The 18,278-nt window shown below is 46.2% G+C and overlaps 1 protein-coding gene across 1 annotated transcript in view; it reads left to right on the plus strand.

Annotated features, from left to right (window-relative positions):
* Positions 1-5,854, plus strand: part of LOC118771736 (semaphorin-3D-like) — a 33,656-nt gene extending 27,802 nt beyond the window's left edge. The window contains exon 17 of the mRNA XM_036519742.1: positions 4,840-5,854. Within this exon, the coding sequence (XP_036375635.1) occupies positions 4,840-5,214 (375 nt within the window). The 3' untranslated portion in view covers positions 5,215-5,854. The remainder of the gene's footprint in view (positions 1-4,839) is intronic.
* The last annotated feature ends 12,424 nt before the right edge of the window (positions 5,855-18,278 follow it).

Raw genomic sequence — 18,278 nt, forward strand, 5'->3', positions numbered from 1 at the left:
ATGTTTTTCAAGCCAATGATGTTGATGACGTTCAGCAGACATTAACACCCAAGATGCCTGACATCTCGAGAAAATGATTACTTCTGATAACACGTTAATGGCCCTTGCCTTTGATCATCCCCCAGTGATGGAACACAAACCCGGGTTCTGATATGTTTGTGCTCCATTCCACCCCACGACCAGGGAACACATTATCATTTCATATATACATGTTAGGGGCAGAGTCTGTCTTTCCAAACCCTTGACTTTTCGTATTGTAAATGTTTAGGCGCGCGCAGTAATCTTTAAACCTTTTGAGCCGGACGGTAAATGAAAAATGAACTTTGATTCGGCAGTTGAAACAACACACGCCCTGAGAACAGCTATATTAAAACTAACAAGTCAGAGGGTGGCTGGCTGGTTGCATAAGTGGGGGGAAGCACGAAGTAACCCAACACTTGAATAATAGCTCACCCCTTTGCTTTTCTCCGCGGCTCGGGGTCGTGCTTTATGGAGAGGCCGGGGCACTTTACGGCTCTTTGTTTCGCGGAGAGGTGACGAGCGACGGGAAGCAGAAACGAGCAGGGAGGAGGAGAGGTGTTTGGGGAGATGGAGGGGCTCGGGGGCGAGGGGTCCGACGGATGACACGCGTCTCCTGAATGGGATGACAGGGACGGGCGCAGTCAGCTCCCCCCCAGGAACGCATCCCATAATACCCGCGTTCCCAAAGGAACGCAGGGGCGCGGGGCAGGTGCGGGGATACTGGAAAGGCCCCTGACCCGGGCGGGAAACAGGCCTCCAGCTGTCAGGCACCCCCCTTACACCGCTGGGGTTAGAAGCGTCCTATTGGCTGGAGCCGGGCTGGAAAAAGCTACAGCAGAGATTAGGCCTTGTGTGAAACTGTGCAAAGCCGTACAGTGTGAGGACTGTGATGGGCCACACTTTGTGTGTGTGGTTTGTCTTCTGCGGGTTTACGTAGTGGCCTTAGTGTTTGAATGGCTGGCACATGGAACTTGTAAAAAAGGGTGTTTTATTAAATGGCTGGGATTTCTGTGAAAGGTCAAAATGAGCTCTGATGAAAATTTGTTTTACTTTTCAAGTAGTGTTTTATGTGTGTGTGTGTGTGCGTGCATGTGTATGTGTGTGTAATAGTATTTTGGTATGTGGTCTGTTTTTCCTTGTTCTTGGAGTAAATTCTCTGAGAATTAATTCAAGTTTCAAGTGTTCAAATATCACTTCCATCACTACTTTCTTAATTTCACTTTCAAACTGCATGTGGCGAAATAAACAGGATTTATTATTCTGTTATGTTTTACCCAGTAATTGCTTTGTTGGTATTATTATTAGCAGAATTTCTGTTTCTTTTGTACCTACAATTGCATTTCCTGTGGTTGGAAGAAATGACTGCCCCATTTGTGCTAAACAAACACCATTGGTGTTTGCTTCTTATGCTTTTCATATATCTGCACAGACTTCTGGGAGCAGAGGGGTTTATCATTTTTACGCCCTACTGAAAGAGGGAGCAGAATCAGACCCACGCGTGTGGAAGGTTTTGTTGGAGGGGGTGTCAGGTTCAATCAGCCCAGTCTCCCTGCTCTCTCCTTGGCCGGGCTGAATTGGCCCAGCATGCATAGGGAATTTCACCGTGTGATAGGTGTGGTAATCTTTCCTGTGTCGTGATGAACATTTCCAGCTATTGCGGTACTGGGACGGCAGCCGCGCGAGTCGGGGTGATTAATAGCCGGCCAGTTTAACCGCTTCCTCCACGCGCAGATCCCTGGGCTTTTAACAGAGCCTGAGGCTGCCCTCGTTATCGATCGGCCAGGTCATTAATAGCAGCTCAGCAGTGTGTGCTGGGATGGGAAGGCCAGAGCCACAGGGCTTTGATTGAGTGGACAGATACAGTGAGCCGAGCGTTAGGGGACTGGTGTCCAGCTGGGGTTCCTTCTCCCAGCGTCCCCTTTGGAGAAGCTTAAAGGGGTGGGGTGGACTTTCTGAGCTTCAGTCCTCACACCCCTGTGTGTGGATTGGGTGTTCAGAATGGGAACGCGTGTCTCACCAGGTGCGGCTTTGATTTCAGCGGTAGCCCCTCCCCTCACGAAGACTCCCGCTCGTTTCCCAACCTGGCCCCCACACCTCCACGCAGCTGCTCTGTGCACCTGCAGCCCAAAGCTACGGCCTCAGGACCCGTTTCCCCTCGTAAAAACGCAACAATAAAAATAACAATATTAACAGGAAGCGCGCGGAGCGTGGCGTTCCAGTAAGCCCACGCCGGGGCCGGGGAGAGAGGAAACGCGCTTGGGCGGACAGTGAGCCACCTGCCACTGCTCTGCCTGCACAACCCGCAGGCCTGGGGGGGGTCAGCTCTGCTCGCTCTGCGCTCTCTACCATGGGGCTTTGCTCCTGCAACATGCTGGCTCACTTACAGCCAAGGAAGGAAAGGGGCGGAGGCAGAAAGAGGGGTATCTCCCCAGCCTATCACATCCCGGGGTCCTGGCACAACGTCCCTCTCCAACCCCCTGCCCCCACCTAAAGGCTCATGGGAGGAGGTGGGGATCTCTGCTGGAATCCAAGCTGTCAGCGGGCGGTCTCTCCGCATCCGTCACCATGATGGATGTCCCCCCCTCCCCCCCAGACGTTTCCTCTGTCCCCCTCCGTGGAGGCGGAACCACTCCGAAAACATCCCCCTGCATCTGGAGTGGGTCTTCAGCTCCCCTCCGTCTGGCTCAGGGCGGGCGGAGGCTATTGTGTTTCGGCCGGCTGCGCGGGTCCTCTGTCTCACGGATGTTCCCGTGGCGTTGTTTGTTTTGGGCTGCACCCGGCCGAGGTTTCTCCCTTGTGTGAGCGGCCCACACCTCCACTGTTAATTTAGACCATACCGGCTCCCAGAGGCGCGTGAAGTTTTTGTAACCCGCCGGATTTACAGAGAAGTTTACAGTGCTCTAATGTGTTTCAAAAGATTTACACAAAGGCCGAGGCGACCTCTTCTTGCCACCTCGCCCCAAACCGGAGGGGGTTCCCCCCTCATACCCTGTGTGCGATTCCTGTACCAGGAACAACACAGCTCGAGTGCGTGAATTATATGGGAGCGCTGAAATACCACTGGCGTTGGACCTGTTCTCACTCCATCTGGCCGAGCTTAAGCGCAGAGCCTTTGTGCTTTAGTCACAGATGAGTCCTATTTGCACAGCGAGGCCAGCTCCCAGCCAGCTCCGCGCACACAGGCAGGAGAAGCCTCAAAGGTTCGGGGACGGGCTAGCCGCTGAGGTGCGTCGTTCATCCGCTGCGATCGTCCTTTGTTGGAAACAATCGATTTACTGGAAACACTGGGAGTGATATCAGTGTTGCCGTGGTTCCTGTGCTGTAATGGGGCAAAATCAATCAAAATCAACTCCTTTGCTCTCTGTCTCTGTCTTAGTAGCCATATACAAAGCATGTTAAGTTACAGCAATTTTGTTTTTGTCTGTCAGTGTTTGATTTTCTGCAGGAAACCACAGTAATTCAGAACGATTTCATAAGTATAATAATGGCATTGAACCCCAGTGCTCATAAATTATTTTCCAATAATTTGGACAGTAACCCCTTGCTCCAGGTAGGCAGGAAATGGCCACTGTTGAGGTGGGAGGGGCCGTCTTTTTATTGGCTCATGCAGCTGGAGAGATTCGTATCTGTCTGATGTGAAAGATGGGTGGAACCGAACCGCCCGCCTTCCCCCAGAATCCATTTCAGTTTCCCCTAATCACCATCAGCTCTTACAGGGAGGCATGCTTTGAAGCTCTCCCTGCTTAGCCCACAGCTGTAAGGCCTTAGCCCCTGACAGCACCATGACACCTGATGAATGGAGCAGACGGCAGCTACAAGAGAGGCCCATTAGAGACTTACAGTCATTTTCCTCCAAGTCTGAGACCAAATATTCAGCTCCAAATACCGCAAAGCCCCTGATCCCTTACTTTAATCACTACTCATATTCTTTTTCATAAACTAGAAACAGCTTCTAAAATTGATATTATTAATTTTGGAGAGGATGAGGATGTGTGGGGAATCTGCAGGTCTCTCTGCAATAAGTCAAGAGATTCTCTGTGCAATAAGTCAAGAGATTCTTACAGTACTGTTACAGGAGGAGGTGGATGGAGGAAGTAGGGGTTGAGTACTTGAATATTCTTTTATTACTTGAAAGAACCTCTGTGTGACATTTTGACTTTTCCTCATCTTTTTTTCGGGAGGGGGGGGGGGGGGGCACTGAATGCACTGTGTATATACAAGCCTCTGTTTCTGCACTGAGCTGCTGATGTCATTAAATGTGGCCAACGGCAGGCCATGCCATGCCTGAAGTGCAACAAGCCCCCAAATTGTCCAGGAGGCCCACTGTTACTGTTTACACTAAACCAATGAGGCCTAATGACCAATCCATTGAAGTAATTAAGGCAATGGAAAGGCTGCTTAAAGCAGGTGTCTTATGCTGTGTGCTGTTTGGAGGAGGACCCTTTTAAGGGAGCTGTAAACAGCCTGTGTGTGTGTGTGTGTGTGTGTGTGTGTGTGGTGTGTGTGTGTGTGTGTGTGTGTGTGTGAGATTTGTAGAACAGACTCCCTGGGTGCCTTCAAGAGAAAGCTGAAAACTCATCACTTCAAGCTTTATGTCTAGTCTACCTTCCTCTCTATCTATCCTATCTATCCCTATTTTCTATTAAAAAAAGCACTCTACACTAGTTTAGCACTTAACTCAGTATCTTACTGACCTCTTGTAATACCTTTGGATAACTACTCTTAGCATTGTGATGCACTTATTTGTAAGTCGCTCTGGGTAAGAGCATGTGCTAAATGACGTAATATAACGTAATGTAATGTAACGTTCACCCTCAGGTGAAGCCAGACGACAGGGTGATCCAGACGGACCTTGGCCTGCTGATCCGCACCCTCCAGCGGCGGGACGCGGGGCTGTACTCCTGCGCGGCGCAGGAGCACACCTTCACCCGCACCCTGCTGAGGCTGGCCCTGCGCGTCATCGAGCACGGCCGCGTGGAGCCGCGGGCGGGCCGGCCCGAGGAGGAGGCGCGGAGCCGCTACAAGGACTACCTGCGCGTGATGGCCGGCCCCGCGCACGCCCTGGACCAGTACTGCGAGGCGCTGTGGCTCCGCGACCGCCGGCACAGGCAGAAGAGCCGGCCGGCCTCCGCCAAGTGGAAGCACATGCAGGAACTGAAGAAGAGCAGGAACCGGAGGCACCCGGCCACATAGAGCGCAGGGACCCGCCTGCCCCTCCCCCCAATAGAGCAGGCCTCTCCTTACCTCCAGCATTCAAACCCAATGAAGAACATTACTCCAGCCCTTATATAACCACGAACCCCGCCCCTTCAGCGGCCTTTTAAGGAAGAAACCACGCCCCCCTGGGTTCAAAATTCTGACGGACAATGCAGAGGCACTCTACATGTGCAGTGCAGGGAGGCCCACAAAATGCAAAGCAGCCGCTGAAGGTGCAGCCTTACTCTTCAGTTGCTGCCGCGTTTGGTTTGAATCCCGGAGAAAAGGAAAAGCCGCCATAGCGGGGGGATTTAATCCCTTCAAAGACACTGCAGGGCCACGCGGGCCCGCTCCAGTACACACCACAAGGCCACTGGACATGTATCTCCCAGGAGCCGCTAACTGTGAGCTTACCGCCACGGCCTGTGGCTTTACTCCGCGCACAGAGCAGCTGGATTGTAACCAACGATAGCAATGCATTCATGCTGAATACGTGTAAATAGGGCAGTTACCTGTACAGGGGAGCATGCTTTCGTATCGGTTGTTGTTGATGTTGTTGTTCAATAATTGGAAATCGAATTTTTTTGTAACCAAAATATTCTGATTAGGTTGAAGTACCATATTTTTGTATGAAGCTGACGCCTCAAGATTTCCCAGTATTTTTTATGTAGGTAGCTATTATGTAATATTATTAAAAATGTTATTTATATTTATACAGGCGTTCCATCTCCTCGTCATTTTGAATCCATGTTTAGCAACACAGAGCTCTAATATTGTATGATGTTACGCACTAAGCCTGTGAGTTTAGCAGAGCACCTATAGTATTTTAATCTAAAAGAAGACTTCACTGATGTTGAACTGGGTGCACCGTGGAGCTTTTGCATTATGTAAGCGACTGTACAGCTCTATAAAATGCGGGCAGATTTAAAGGCCGGCTTGTAGAAGCAGGAAATGGATCAATGGGGAGCTATGTTGTGTTACTGAATCCACCGCAAAAGGTAATCCGCACAGAATCTGGAATCTGATTGGTCCACTGGAAGACATTCATAAGATATTGCTCTGGAAGAGCATAATGAAACTACTTTCTCTTCTGCTGCTGCTGCTACAGCTATGAACACCAGTACTGCTGCTGCTGTTAAAGCTTCTACCACAGCTACTGCTATTACGACTGTTACACCTACCACTGCTCTATTAATTGGCTAATTATAAATCTATTAAATCTTACACAAACTATTTGCATTCAGAATTGATTTCTGTTATCAATTTGTTTAGTTAATATACACAAATATACATATTAATATACACAAATTTAAGTAATGCAATGCACACCTAGTTTCTATAATGAGGGTATATGTAATATTTACTTTGCAGTATATTCTGAGAGCAACATCATTACCAACATTATAAAACATTATAAAACATATAATTGACATTATAAAACAAAGCCAAGGTGTCTTTGAAAGCTAATGCGGCACTGATAGTTGATAAAGAGCATCCTCAGTGATGTTGAAACAATGTGAGGATTCTGTGCCTCGGTAAAAGTCATTTTTAACCTGGTACTCTGCTTTATCTAGAGCACAGCACCAGTGCTAGCCCTCCATCCCTGTGTGTTATACATTTCTTGTATAAGAGTAGAGTGGCCCTTTCATTGAGGACTGCATGTATAGAAGTGTAACGTGGTAAAGAGTGGAGGTGGGGCCATGCGGGAGCTCTTCCCCACTGCCACCCTGTCTTATTATGGAAGCACTGATCCTCCCATGCTACTGTGAGATGGCAGGAGATGGGCAACTCTCCACCGATCCCAGGTTGTGTCTTCATCTTCTCACTGAGGAGCTCTGATTCACAGGGCCCTGACTGATTCCAGGTGTCTGGGGTGGGGCTTGAGGGATGATTTTTTTTCTGTTAGTTAATATTTTTTTATTAATTAATGCATTTCAGCTCACATTGCTGTTACCAAAATTTCAGCACAGTATTCGTTGAATGTTTGAATTGCTTTTCTTCAAATGGGATTTTCACTTCAAGCTCCAGAACATTTAAACTGCTGTTGAATGCGCAGTGTCTCAGCGGACCAAGCTAACTGTTGCTGGTGGCACGTAACCATTATTTAGGATGGGGCTGGGAACTGAATGGACAGTTCTGGTAGTATGGTCATGGTCAAACACCTACAACAAAAAAATAGAAATATTATAGACAGAATTTCATAATATTAACACAGAATTTATATAGCAGTTTTATCACTTTTATGAAGCCATGACAGGCATTTAGGGACTTTGGTGAAGGAGCAGTTAAAACATTTTTAGCGAACGTAAATTATGCTGTTATTCTGTTTTGCACGGTCAAATGATCTTATGCTGAGGAATTAGCAGGATCACGGGATGTAGCTAGTTATGATTAGGTCAATACTGTCTCTGTCGCCAGCCGCCCATCACCCTGATTGACACTGCAGATTACTGCAGCACTACACTGTGAGATCTTATTATGCCAACAAAGGACAGGCCCGCCCATAAGATCCATCTTACTTAAAACACAGAGTTTGTGCGCTAACCTGAACTAACCCTGGCCCGCAGAATCACGCACAATAATGACCTTATGAGATTACAAAGGGCCTCTTTCTCTCTACTTTAGTCCGGTCCAATGGGAAAGCTGTGCCATCACCATGACTACCCACAGTGCTGGGTGTGTGTGTATTTCTGTGTGTGTGTGTGTGTGTGTGTGTGTGTGTGTGTGTGTGTGAGCCTCTACACCGCCACCTCGTTGGTTTGTGACCCACTTTGGTCATGGATGAATGGGCACCACCGTCTTCAGTGTGCTGGTAAAATGAGTGCTGAGCATCAAATTATAGTTAGAATCATGGGTTATACTCCTCAGTGCCAAGTGTCATTCATTTGTATAGCATTGACATCAGTACCTTATTAAGGCCTTGCCTGAAGGTTTATATATAAGTGATTCTTATTGTACTGTAGTAGCTGTCCCACTATGAAGAAAATGTGTTTTTTGGCTACAAATGTGGTGTTAAAACAGTGTTATCTAAAAGTAGCTATTATTTGGCAGCGTATGATATTATAGACATTTCCAGGTGAATCAGTAGCCAGTAAAGCACTTTTTGATCAGAGCTGATATGTAGCTGGAGCCTTTGTTTCGGTTGTGGGGAGACCTGTGGATTCAGTGAAGCTGCTTCTCGTTTCACGGTCCCTGCCCATTTCTGGAATCTTCTTTACCCAACCCCCCTAGCTCGGTCCTGAGTGTCGGCGCTGGCTCCGTGCCGTGACTGGGCGTTTGATCCTCTTCCAGCCTCCGAGCCGTGCCAGGTGCCCTCGCCCACCCTGGCAGATCCGCGGCCGTGCCAAGCCGCTCGGCACCGCAGAGCCTGACCTTGGCCGCACCGCTAACCGAGGACGGTCCGGTCCTACCTCTCCCACGGCCGCCAGGGTCGGTCACAGAAGAAGATTATCTCCCTAAAATATCAGCTATTAACTTTGATAATCGTATATTCTGCACTATAGATCACAGGTATGTATTGCTGGCTGTTTCACACCTCTGAGTACTCCATGTAAAACACACCTTCTAGATGTGGAAACTGGGTGCTGAGTTAAAGGGAAATGGTTGAAACATGATCACTTCTTGTTATTTGCTTATTGAGGAGAAAGACACATATCCCACACCGATTTACATTTACATTTATTCATTTGGCAGATGCTTTATACAAAGTGAATTACAAGTGAGGCAGAGTACAACACAAGCAAAAAGCCATATAAGGAGTCAACAAGGAGTCAACACACACAATGTGGCCGCAGTGAGATTCACTCAGTGTCTATCACAGGAGAGACAGGGATGTAAGTGTAGGCACAGAGACAGCCAGCAGCGCTATGAATCACCATCAAGCTAAAGGAATGGTGTTAAAACCCAGGCACGCTGCAGTAATTGTGTAATGCAGAGTGCCTGTCTGCAGCTGTGTCACTTTGCTAATCCCGCTCTCTCCTCTCACTTAGACAGCCACCGGCTTTTCAGATGCGCTGCAGCTATTTCCAGAACATCAGAGGCGAAACGTGTAACGCGCAGTTTCCGCCAAAGACCTCAGTGGGACCGGGTGACATTTGAAGTGCCGTTAATTTATGTGGCGGAGCGTCTCAGAGATCTTATATATGAGATCTTGACCTTAAATATTCGTTATGTAATGTTTCCACACTGCAATGTGTAGTTATCTTCTCTTCATCAGTAATTTTTGTGACAAAGATGGGAAAAGGAATATTTTGAGCGAGGCATTTGAGAGTCCTTACAGAGCCATTGTGTATGTATTACCCTGCTCTGAACCACAGATGCCATCTCCTCAGTCACACAAGTGTTCCACAGACCAGAAGCATTGTCTAATTATCAAACTGAGGAGACCGTGATATTTCAGTCTGAGTCATATTATCAGCCAGCTGTGCTCCTCTTGTCTCCCCACAGTAAAAAAAAAGGAATTAAATTAAAAACATAAAAGTGAGAGATACTAAAGGATGACTCATATCAGAAGAGGGGTTTCCATTCTGGCACCAACAAAAACTTATCTTTGCCTGCTGTTTCCTCATGTAAAGCACCCAAACTACTGGTGCAAACCACCCAAACTAGTTTGCAAAGAGGCAGGTTGAATCTGAGAATGAATAGATATGGTTAAGCAGTGCTGGGTAATCATGACACCCTCTGTGTGGCTGAATAGCAGCAGAATGCTCCCCAGCATAATGTGGCGTGTTTGCTTTATTCAGCAGGAGTCCTCTAAGCCCTGACCTTCTCATTCAGTGTCAGCGCTGCTCCTGGAGGGGAAGAGGAGCCCCGGGTTTTCGGGTCTGTGGCCCCTATGGAACGTGACGGGTGGGCGCGGGGGCACGGCCGCGAGTCACACGCAAACACCACATGGGGTCAGGTCGGAACCAGCCTCTGCCAGGCGTGGTCATACAGGAGAGGTCAGAGGTCAGGGATTCAGTGGGAAACCCATGCGGGGGTCTATCCTAATCTTAATGTCAAGCCCGTCCAGGAGAACCATGAACATGGACCTGACATCCACTCTGTGTTTTCCCTAATCCACGACCTGTGTTAATATTCATGGTGTCTGCCATCATACGAAATGACAGATTGATATCCAGGAGCTCACGGTTCTACAACACGCGAGTCAACAGAATTCTTACAAACAATCAGTCACATCAAAATCACACACATGTTGACTGTAAATTACATTGAAATGGCTCCTCTACATCAGTGGGGGGAGATAAATAATTCTATATGTAAATTATTCTAATGAAATGCTATGTGTCAACGCTCTCTGACAAAAACAGCCCAGAATTTTATATCTTGGCTGCTTCATTTCTATCCCACATTTACAGTCTCTCCAAAATAGCCATCCTCTGAATGGCTCCTTTTTTTCTTCTCTAGCTCTCTTCCAGCAGCTCAGACGCTGCAAGGCAGCTCGGTAAGTGAAAACAATTTAGCTCAAATGTGTTGGTTTTTGGGCTTTAATTCTGGAATGTCTCGAATGCCAGGGTCATATCTGTATAAGAGAAAGATCATTAGGGATAATAGCACAGTGCCCAACTTGAAAGAAGCATGTCCCGCTTCCAGAAAACTTCCTTTCATTCTTAAATTGATGGCATGCGATTGGTCAGGGAGCCGCTGCAAATTATGCCTGCTATGTGTAACTGAATTGGCTTAACACGTCTTTACCGGTGAAAGTGGGTCAGGCTCTTTAATGGGTACCATACTGCGTGGTGACTTACGAAGCCTGACCCCGACACCTCCCGGAGCAGACAGACGCACACACAAAAAAAGTGAGCTGACCCAGGTTTGACCCGGGCTCAACCTACGGCATGGAAATTACAGAGTCCCCACGGACTTCAAACGATACTGAAGGAAATATTTAATTTGATGTGATTGGTTTAATGAGAGAGGGATCCTGTTGGCCAAAGTGTATTTTCAAGAGCTGGTGTGTGCGTGTGTGTGTGTGCGCGCGTGCATGCGTGTGTGTGTGTTGGGGGTGTTGGAGGTGGGTTGAAGTAAGTAAAATAATTCCAATCTAAGTGAGTCTCATGATTTATTTTGTTCTCTGTTAGTTGTTTTTTTGGTTGTTTTCTTCATCTTCAGGGATTAGAATAGTCATCTGCTCTGCACTGTGAAATGGGTAATTGAAGAGCTGAGATCCCTGCTCCCAGAGGACATGCTCTTTAGCACTTAGGAGCCCTTAGAGGTTGAGGCTATAAAATGAGACTGATATATCAGAGGTGTTTTGGGGATAGTGGGACACTGGATACTTTTATGCAAATTCCACAGTGTGTGTGACTAGTCCTGAATTCAAGCAGGTGTCAGAATAGTCAAGCGTCAGAATATCAAATCAGTGCTTCTTATGCCAATTTCCATGTAATCAGTGTCGACTGACTGTTTTCAAAATCCCAGAAGTGATTTAGCATGAAGGAGACAAGCTTACCTTCAGCAACAGCAGGCGACTGAAAGCTCTGTGAGGTAACCAGAACTGCTGCTCCACCCAACAGCAGCTGACCGGAGTGGAGTAAGGAGACCTGAGGTATGGGAGAGTCATTACGAACCTGGCGAGCGACCCAGTGACACGTACCCGAGAGGGCTTGGGTTTCCAAGCTCAAGGGTGAGTAACTGCGGGGCGGTGGGGCTGTAACCTAATCAATGCAGCGACCGAGGGGTAACCTCACCAGAGACCCAGGAGCATTGATTACAGGCAGCTCGATACGTGGCGGGGCACACTCCGGGCCTTTAACAAACCCTGATCACTGTCTGGTGCTCCTCTCCTGAAGAAAGGGGTCAGTGCATGAGACGAGCGGCAGACCGGGAGGCAACGTGACCTCTCCTTCGCTGTTAGTCTCTTTTTTTGCCCCCCCCTCATTTCCTGTGCACAGAGCACAGACCTCAGGAAACATATACAGTCCCAGACCCCTATCTGAAACGTACGCATGAAGATGGATAGCCTACAGCTGTGGTCTCTGCCTCTCCCTCTAAATCATATCTTCCACACAGGCTCCTCATTCTGACAAAATGCGCTCTTCTCAAATCAAGGTTCTCAGCGCATAGATTAATAAGGTAAGCTTCGGGCTGCGGGTAGAAAGCAGCAGTTTATAGGTAATGAGAGAGGAATCAAATATAATATAAATATAAGTATAATATATTTTTGTGCTGGAATGAAGTTATCACGGCATGTGTCAGGAAGGAGATGATGAAGATGTCAGGATGGCACCTGGGCGGTGTGTTTTCAGGCGATATTACAGGGCACTCCCTTGCGCACAGATGTTTGTGGCCGGCAGGTGTTGAGTGCGGATGTCTGTTTCTCCATCGTGAGGTTGGAAGTTTTCGGGGGGGGGGGGCCCTGCCGATGCGCTTGGTATTAATTGCAGCCCCTGAGGCAGCCGGGCCAAAAAGATATGTGCGGTTCCTGGGAGAAACAGTTGTCCCTGTGGAGCTGCTAATGACTACTTGCGCTCTCTCTGGGTGATTTACGCGTCTGCTGGCGAGCGCCGGAACACGCACGCGGCATCAAAGCTGCTCTGGGCTCGTTGAGTGATGCCTCGATTCATATCAAATGCTGCGTGGATGTCGAGCCCTTTGTAGGCCCTGTCAGAAGGTAGATAAAGATCTGTGTTTACGGATGTGGTGATTACTTTTTTTTAACAGGATGGATAACGAGCCGAAGCATTTGTTGAAAATATTGTCATAACAGATCCTCACCAGCAATAAAAACGCCTGGAAACGCTGCCTTCACACTGTTTTGTGTGTTTTGTTGTTTTTATTCGGTCTGACTTGTCAAATCCGTGTACGTTTTTTTGAATTTGGCCTGCTGTGAACTGCTTGGAAGTCCATGGCAAGGTCTGAGTCTTTCTGCTCTAGGATTAATCATCGTAATCGAGGAGCCAGATTTCTCTCAGTGTGGTTTCTGCTGTCAGCCCAAAGGCTTTCCTATCGTCAGAGCCAGCGATATTTCACCACTACATACATAACACATGACGAGCGTGGACTGCACAAGAAAACTATAGGTCCAGCTTAGCCGACTCCAAATGTGTGTCAAGGTGTCTTAAGTGTCTCAGCATCTATTTAAAGCACTGTTGTTTGATGTCAGCTTGGATGTCATCAGAGAAGTCATGTCCAGCATTGTAGCTCACCAGAATGTGGAAAGGCTTCTGGCAAATGTTATTTAACGTGCATTTTTCCAATAAATTGTATTATTATAGGTGAGGGGTTGCAACATGCTGCAAATAATTTTTGGCATTGTGCCTTGCACAAAATTTCCCAGCTTCCCCTGGGAATTTAGAGCACATTTACCAATTGGGGGAGATTTCGCTATAAGAGATCACAGATGAGAGGGACTTTAAAATGCCCATGGCAATGAAGTAAGGAGAGACCCTGTCAAAACCTGTTGATTTGAAGCTACTTTATTCCACATTGACCCCTAAAGTACCACTGAATGGACTTGTACCAGAGGCTGGTTCCATCTGTGAGCTTTTTTTTTTTGAAAAATGTACTGTTAGTTGCGCTGGTGTTTGCAACTCACTCAAAAGTGACCCAGACCAGAACCAAATAATGATGCTATGGTGTGTGGCCGAGTGGTCTAAGATGCTGCATTAAGGCCTTGGTCTTCTTGGAGGCCAAGGTTTGAGTCCACCCACTGCTGATTTTCATCAATAGATTTTAGTCATGTCTTGTAACGGATGACATATTAAAAAAATGTAAGTCGCTCTGGATAAGCGCATTTGTTCAATGACAATAATTTAATGCAATAATGTAATTGTCAAATTGTAACCTGAATGATTTTTAAAAGGAAAAAAGTGACTTCTTCTTCTTCTATAGTTTGACAACAAACTCTGCCATTGTGTGAGGAACTGCCTTGTTTCAGTATCAGCGGATAATTTTCTGGAGAACATTGTGCTTCTAAGCCACTTCCTATACATGGATTGGTGTCTCACCATTTTCAAGGCTTTCAGAGGGATACAGTGCACGCTCTAAGCACTTCAGGTAACATTAGCACGGTGGGATGCGGGTCTTGGAGATGAGCAGAGATGGGGAGGTAATGTCAACCATATGCTGGTGACACATACCTGGTTCTGTGTTTACCTTCTCTACAGACTCTCAGTGTCTCATCTGCTTTCTTTTGAACTCAACACCACATTTGCAAACCGGCTCACAACGCTTACCCATTTAGTAGCCCTGTCTCAAGATGGGACAGCGCTCAGCTGTCAAAAGCTTAAACTGTCTTAGTGCCTTTCATCTTTTTTGTGTATGTGTGTAAGGGCCATCCATGCTTGTAATTTATCAGACGTGTACGCTTGTTAATGTTATTTAACAAATGTATACATCAAACCTTGTAGCTATGACTGTAAAATAATTGTGGTATTCTGCAATGATTTTAGGGGTTGAAGAATTGGGAGCTGTCTGACCATAGTGTTCATATAACATTTCATGCTGAGGAGGGATGTGAGTTTTGATGGATGCTGTATGCATTGGTCGCCATGTTTGTTTTGGAATTCCTGTTGCTGTCACCAACAACCTCCACTTTCTTACCTTGAACTGCTTTAATGGCCATGCTGTGATGGCAGTGCCTCTAGAATAATATACCAAAATGCAAAGAATGAATGATGGCACTGTAAGGGCATAGTTGCATATGTACTCCATGATTGTCTTCCATTTGGAATTGATTAGAAGCTAATCAATGGATAACAGGATTTAACATGAGACTCGATCTGTGTTTCAGTTACTTTTTCCAAATTGTTAATATGAAATTGATCTGTGAAGCCAAAGCAGTCACATAGTAACTGATCATTTTCAAAGACAGCGAGACAGTGTCTAGTTATTCAAAAATGTTGTGATAACGCGATGTCCGCGAAGTCCAGCTCTATCTCTGCTGTCTGATCGATTTTAGGTATAAAACAGGGCAACTTGCACATGGAAGTAACTGACTGAATTAAAGATCTTCTGTTACTGTCACACTATGTGACATGTACAAGGTGCAGCTGACATTGTAAAGGTACCTGAGCTTTGGTGTAAATAGCTGAAATTATTCATGTGCTAGCAGTAAGCTACTTGGCCTCTAACAAAGGCGGAGTCAATTTTGAAATACAGTATACTCAATCAATGCGCATGTACAGTGAAACCCATGGAGCTCCATGTTTGTTTCTTTTCAAAACGGTAACATGATCCTTTCAAAGGGTGAAGTGTCAGCCATACGTAATATCACCAAACCTGCAACACTGTGAATACATAATTATTTCAAGATACCATTACTCCGCAATTAGTGTGGGTGAGCTATCTGTTTTCAATTTCAAATCACTGTTCTGAAGCCTCAGGCCTTTGCTGATTGCGTATAGAATTACCTACGTTGCAGTGAAGGGGTATCCGTATAATGTTACACATAGGTCACGATCGTTGAGATATGCGGGTTACTGGCCCTTTGCAGAGGTCACGGGGAGTGCTGGGTAGGTTACTTTTGTTATCAATATCAAAGCTGCATGTAAACACCCAGAGGGAGTAAAGCTGTCATTTGTACTCTTAATCTTTATTCATCTTACCTGTGGTGAACAGCTCCAAAGAGCATATCCTGTTGTGTGTTGAGCCAGTGTTCCAGTGTTTTTAACGGCAATGCCACAAAGTCATTGTAGATACAATGGACTATTTTTGACACTCAAAGTATGATTTAAAGAATAATGGATCAGCTGTTTGAAAGCTGCTGTCCAAAAATACTGGACAGTTGACTTTAAGTAAAAGAAATGCTAATTCTGCTTAAAGAATAGATTACATACATAGATTAGGCTAATAAACGCCTTACCCTCTAGGCCTAATTTCTTAACGTGGAAAGTTAAGTTGTTTTAAATGAATCTGCCAATCAGATGCCACCTGGAGCAGCCAGTGTGACCTTACCTTTGCCCTTTCTTCTGACAGGAAGAAATAAGGAGTCCAAGCAACATTTACTCATTTTACAGATATTCTTTAATAAGAAGATGATATTTGAGCCCACGTTTTAACCCATTTACATTACTACTGGATAATCCATGTTACAGTTAATGCTTAGTTAAGTCTGTGCTGCACAGAGCTCTGTATGTGATCACTAGAGATGTGCAACTGAAAAGATGACAGATTAACATTGATATAAACATCAATCAAGTTCAATGTGCTAGTTAACACTGTGATTGCTCTTAAGGGATAGTCACACTCAATATAACAAAAATTCATAGCAGTAGTAAACCTGTATAAACCGCCGTTAAGCATAAAACAGCACTAACACACAGAGTAAAAAATGTGGGATTGCGCACCATAAAAAATCCATATGCTGTCTAGAAAAACAGGCTAATTAATATATGGACATGGGAGACTGAATTACATTTATTCATTTAGCAGACGCTTTTATCCAAAGCAACTTACATAGGTTACAGTTCTTTACAATGTTATCCATTTATACAGCTGGATATTTACTGAGGCAATTGGGGGTTAAGTACCTTGCCCAAGGGTACAGCAGCAGTGTCCCAGCAGGGATTGAACCGGCAACCTTTCGGGTACGAGTCCAGGTCCTTAACCACTATGCTACACTGCCACCTGGAAACCTGTAGTATTTCAGGACACCGATACAGAGATGTATTACAAACACCCAATGGGTGGTCCCAAGGTTATTCAGCCACACTGAAAGACTGATGTAAATTAGGACTTTAATGGGGAATAGGATAAACAGTCAAAGAGACCAAATTCAATCTCAGAGTGAAAATATAAAGACCAGCATGGAGCATACATTCAACCACAAGAGCATAATACATGTGTTGAATGTATAAACGTCTGCTCTCATTTTTCTCTCAGAATCAGTCCTACACAAAGGGACCCACATGGCTAATTTTGCAGCCCATAGGGTTGTCTAAAGAGTGACAGCTGTTGGGTGGGAGTATGACTAAAGACAGATTCGGGAGAATGGTGTTGACATCTCCATCAGCGACTGCGTCCGCAGCTCTGTGTGCTGAACAGAGGCAACACCCGAGTTTTTACATGTGCAGAAACATACAGCCCACACAGACAAGTTGGCAACACATACACATATTCTGACAGGCGTTGAGACATCAGTGATTATGCAGGTGTTTTTTTTTTCAGTGGTGGACTGTGCACATTAAAATTCATGCCTATTGAGAAAGCATCTGTCCTTGGTCAGACAGAGACGAGCAATGTGGATACCACAGGCAAAGAAACGAATCCCTCATAAATAAATCATTTGTGGTTCTTTTCTGCTTTCTGTGGTTTTGGGCAAGGGATAGCATTTTTTGGAGTACCTTTGATAATTCTGTGATCATCTTTATATGTGGTGGTCCTTCTCTCCCCCTCTCCCTCTTTCACTCCCACTCTCACTGTCTGATTTGCTTATATGAACGTCTAAAACCAAGTGGGATTCCTTATCCCACTACTCCCTGATAACCTAAATAAATCACTTTCCCTTGCTCTCTAATAGACAGTCTGAAGGTGGTACTCCTGTCCACAGATGACAGGCTCTGATCTGCGGATGCAGGAAGACTAACAAACATCTCCTGGTAGCTGACTGCAAGGTCTCCTCGGCACCCTCTCCGCTTTGGGTCCCATTTGCTCTCGGCTCCACCGGCAAGTTCTCTGTGAGCACCAGGGAAACTGATCTAATAGCGAGCAGGAATTTGGCCAGCCTGAACAAGGGGCTGCACCGACCCGTCCAAAGTCAATTTGTCTCCCGACCCCAGTTTCCCCCGATGAAGCCCACAGGAGTGCTCTGCAGTCTCGCTTCCTGGTGCCGGAACATTCCGAGTGTGAATTTCGGTGCTCCTCCCTGCTATTTATTTATTCCGCATTACCTCGCGACACCTTATTCATTCCTCAACTCTTTCATTCTTCACAGGCTTATTGTCTTGGATTGATAATTACTGATTGTAGAGATTATTGTATATTGCTTGGATCTTGTTAAAGAGAGCAATAATATGATACAGAGGTGGGGGTGAGTGGGTGGGGTAACGGCAGCATTGCCCCTAGTCTTGTAATCATCCTCTGTGACCCGTAGAGCGGGTGAAGAGGGTGTCAGACGCCCA

The sequence above is a fragment of the Megalops cyprinoides genome, chromosome 25 (genome assembly GCF_013368585.1).
Source record: "Megalops cyprinoides isolate fMegCyp1 chromosome 25, fMegCyp1.pri, whole genome shotgun sequence".
Lineage (NCBI taxonomy): Eukaryota > Metazoa > Chordata > Actinopteri > Elopiformes > Megalopidae > Megalops > Megalops cyprinoides.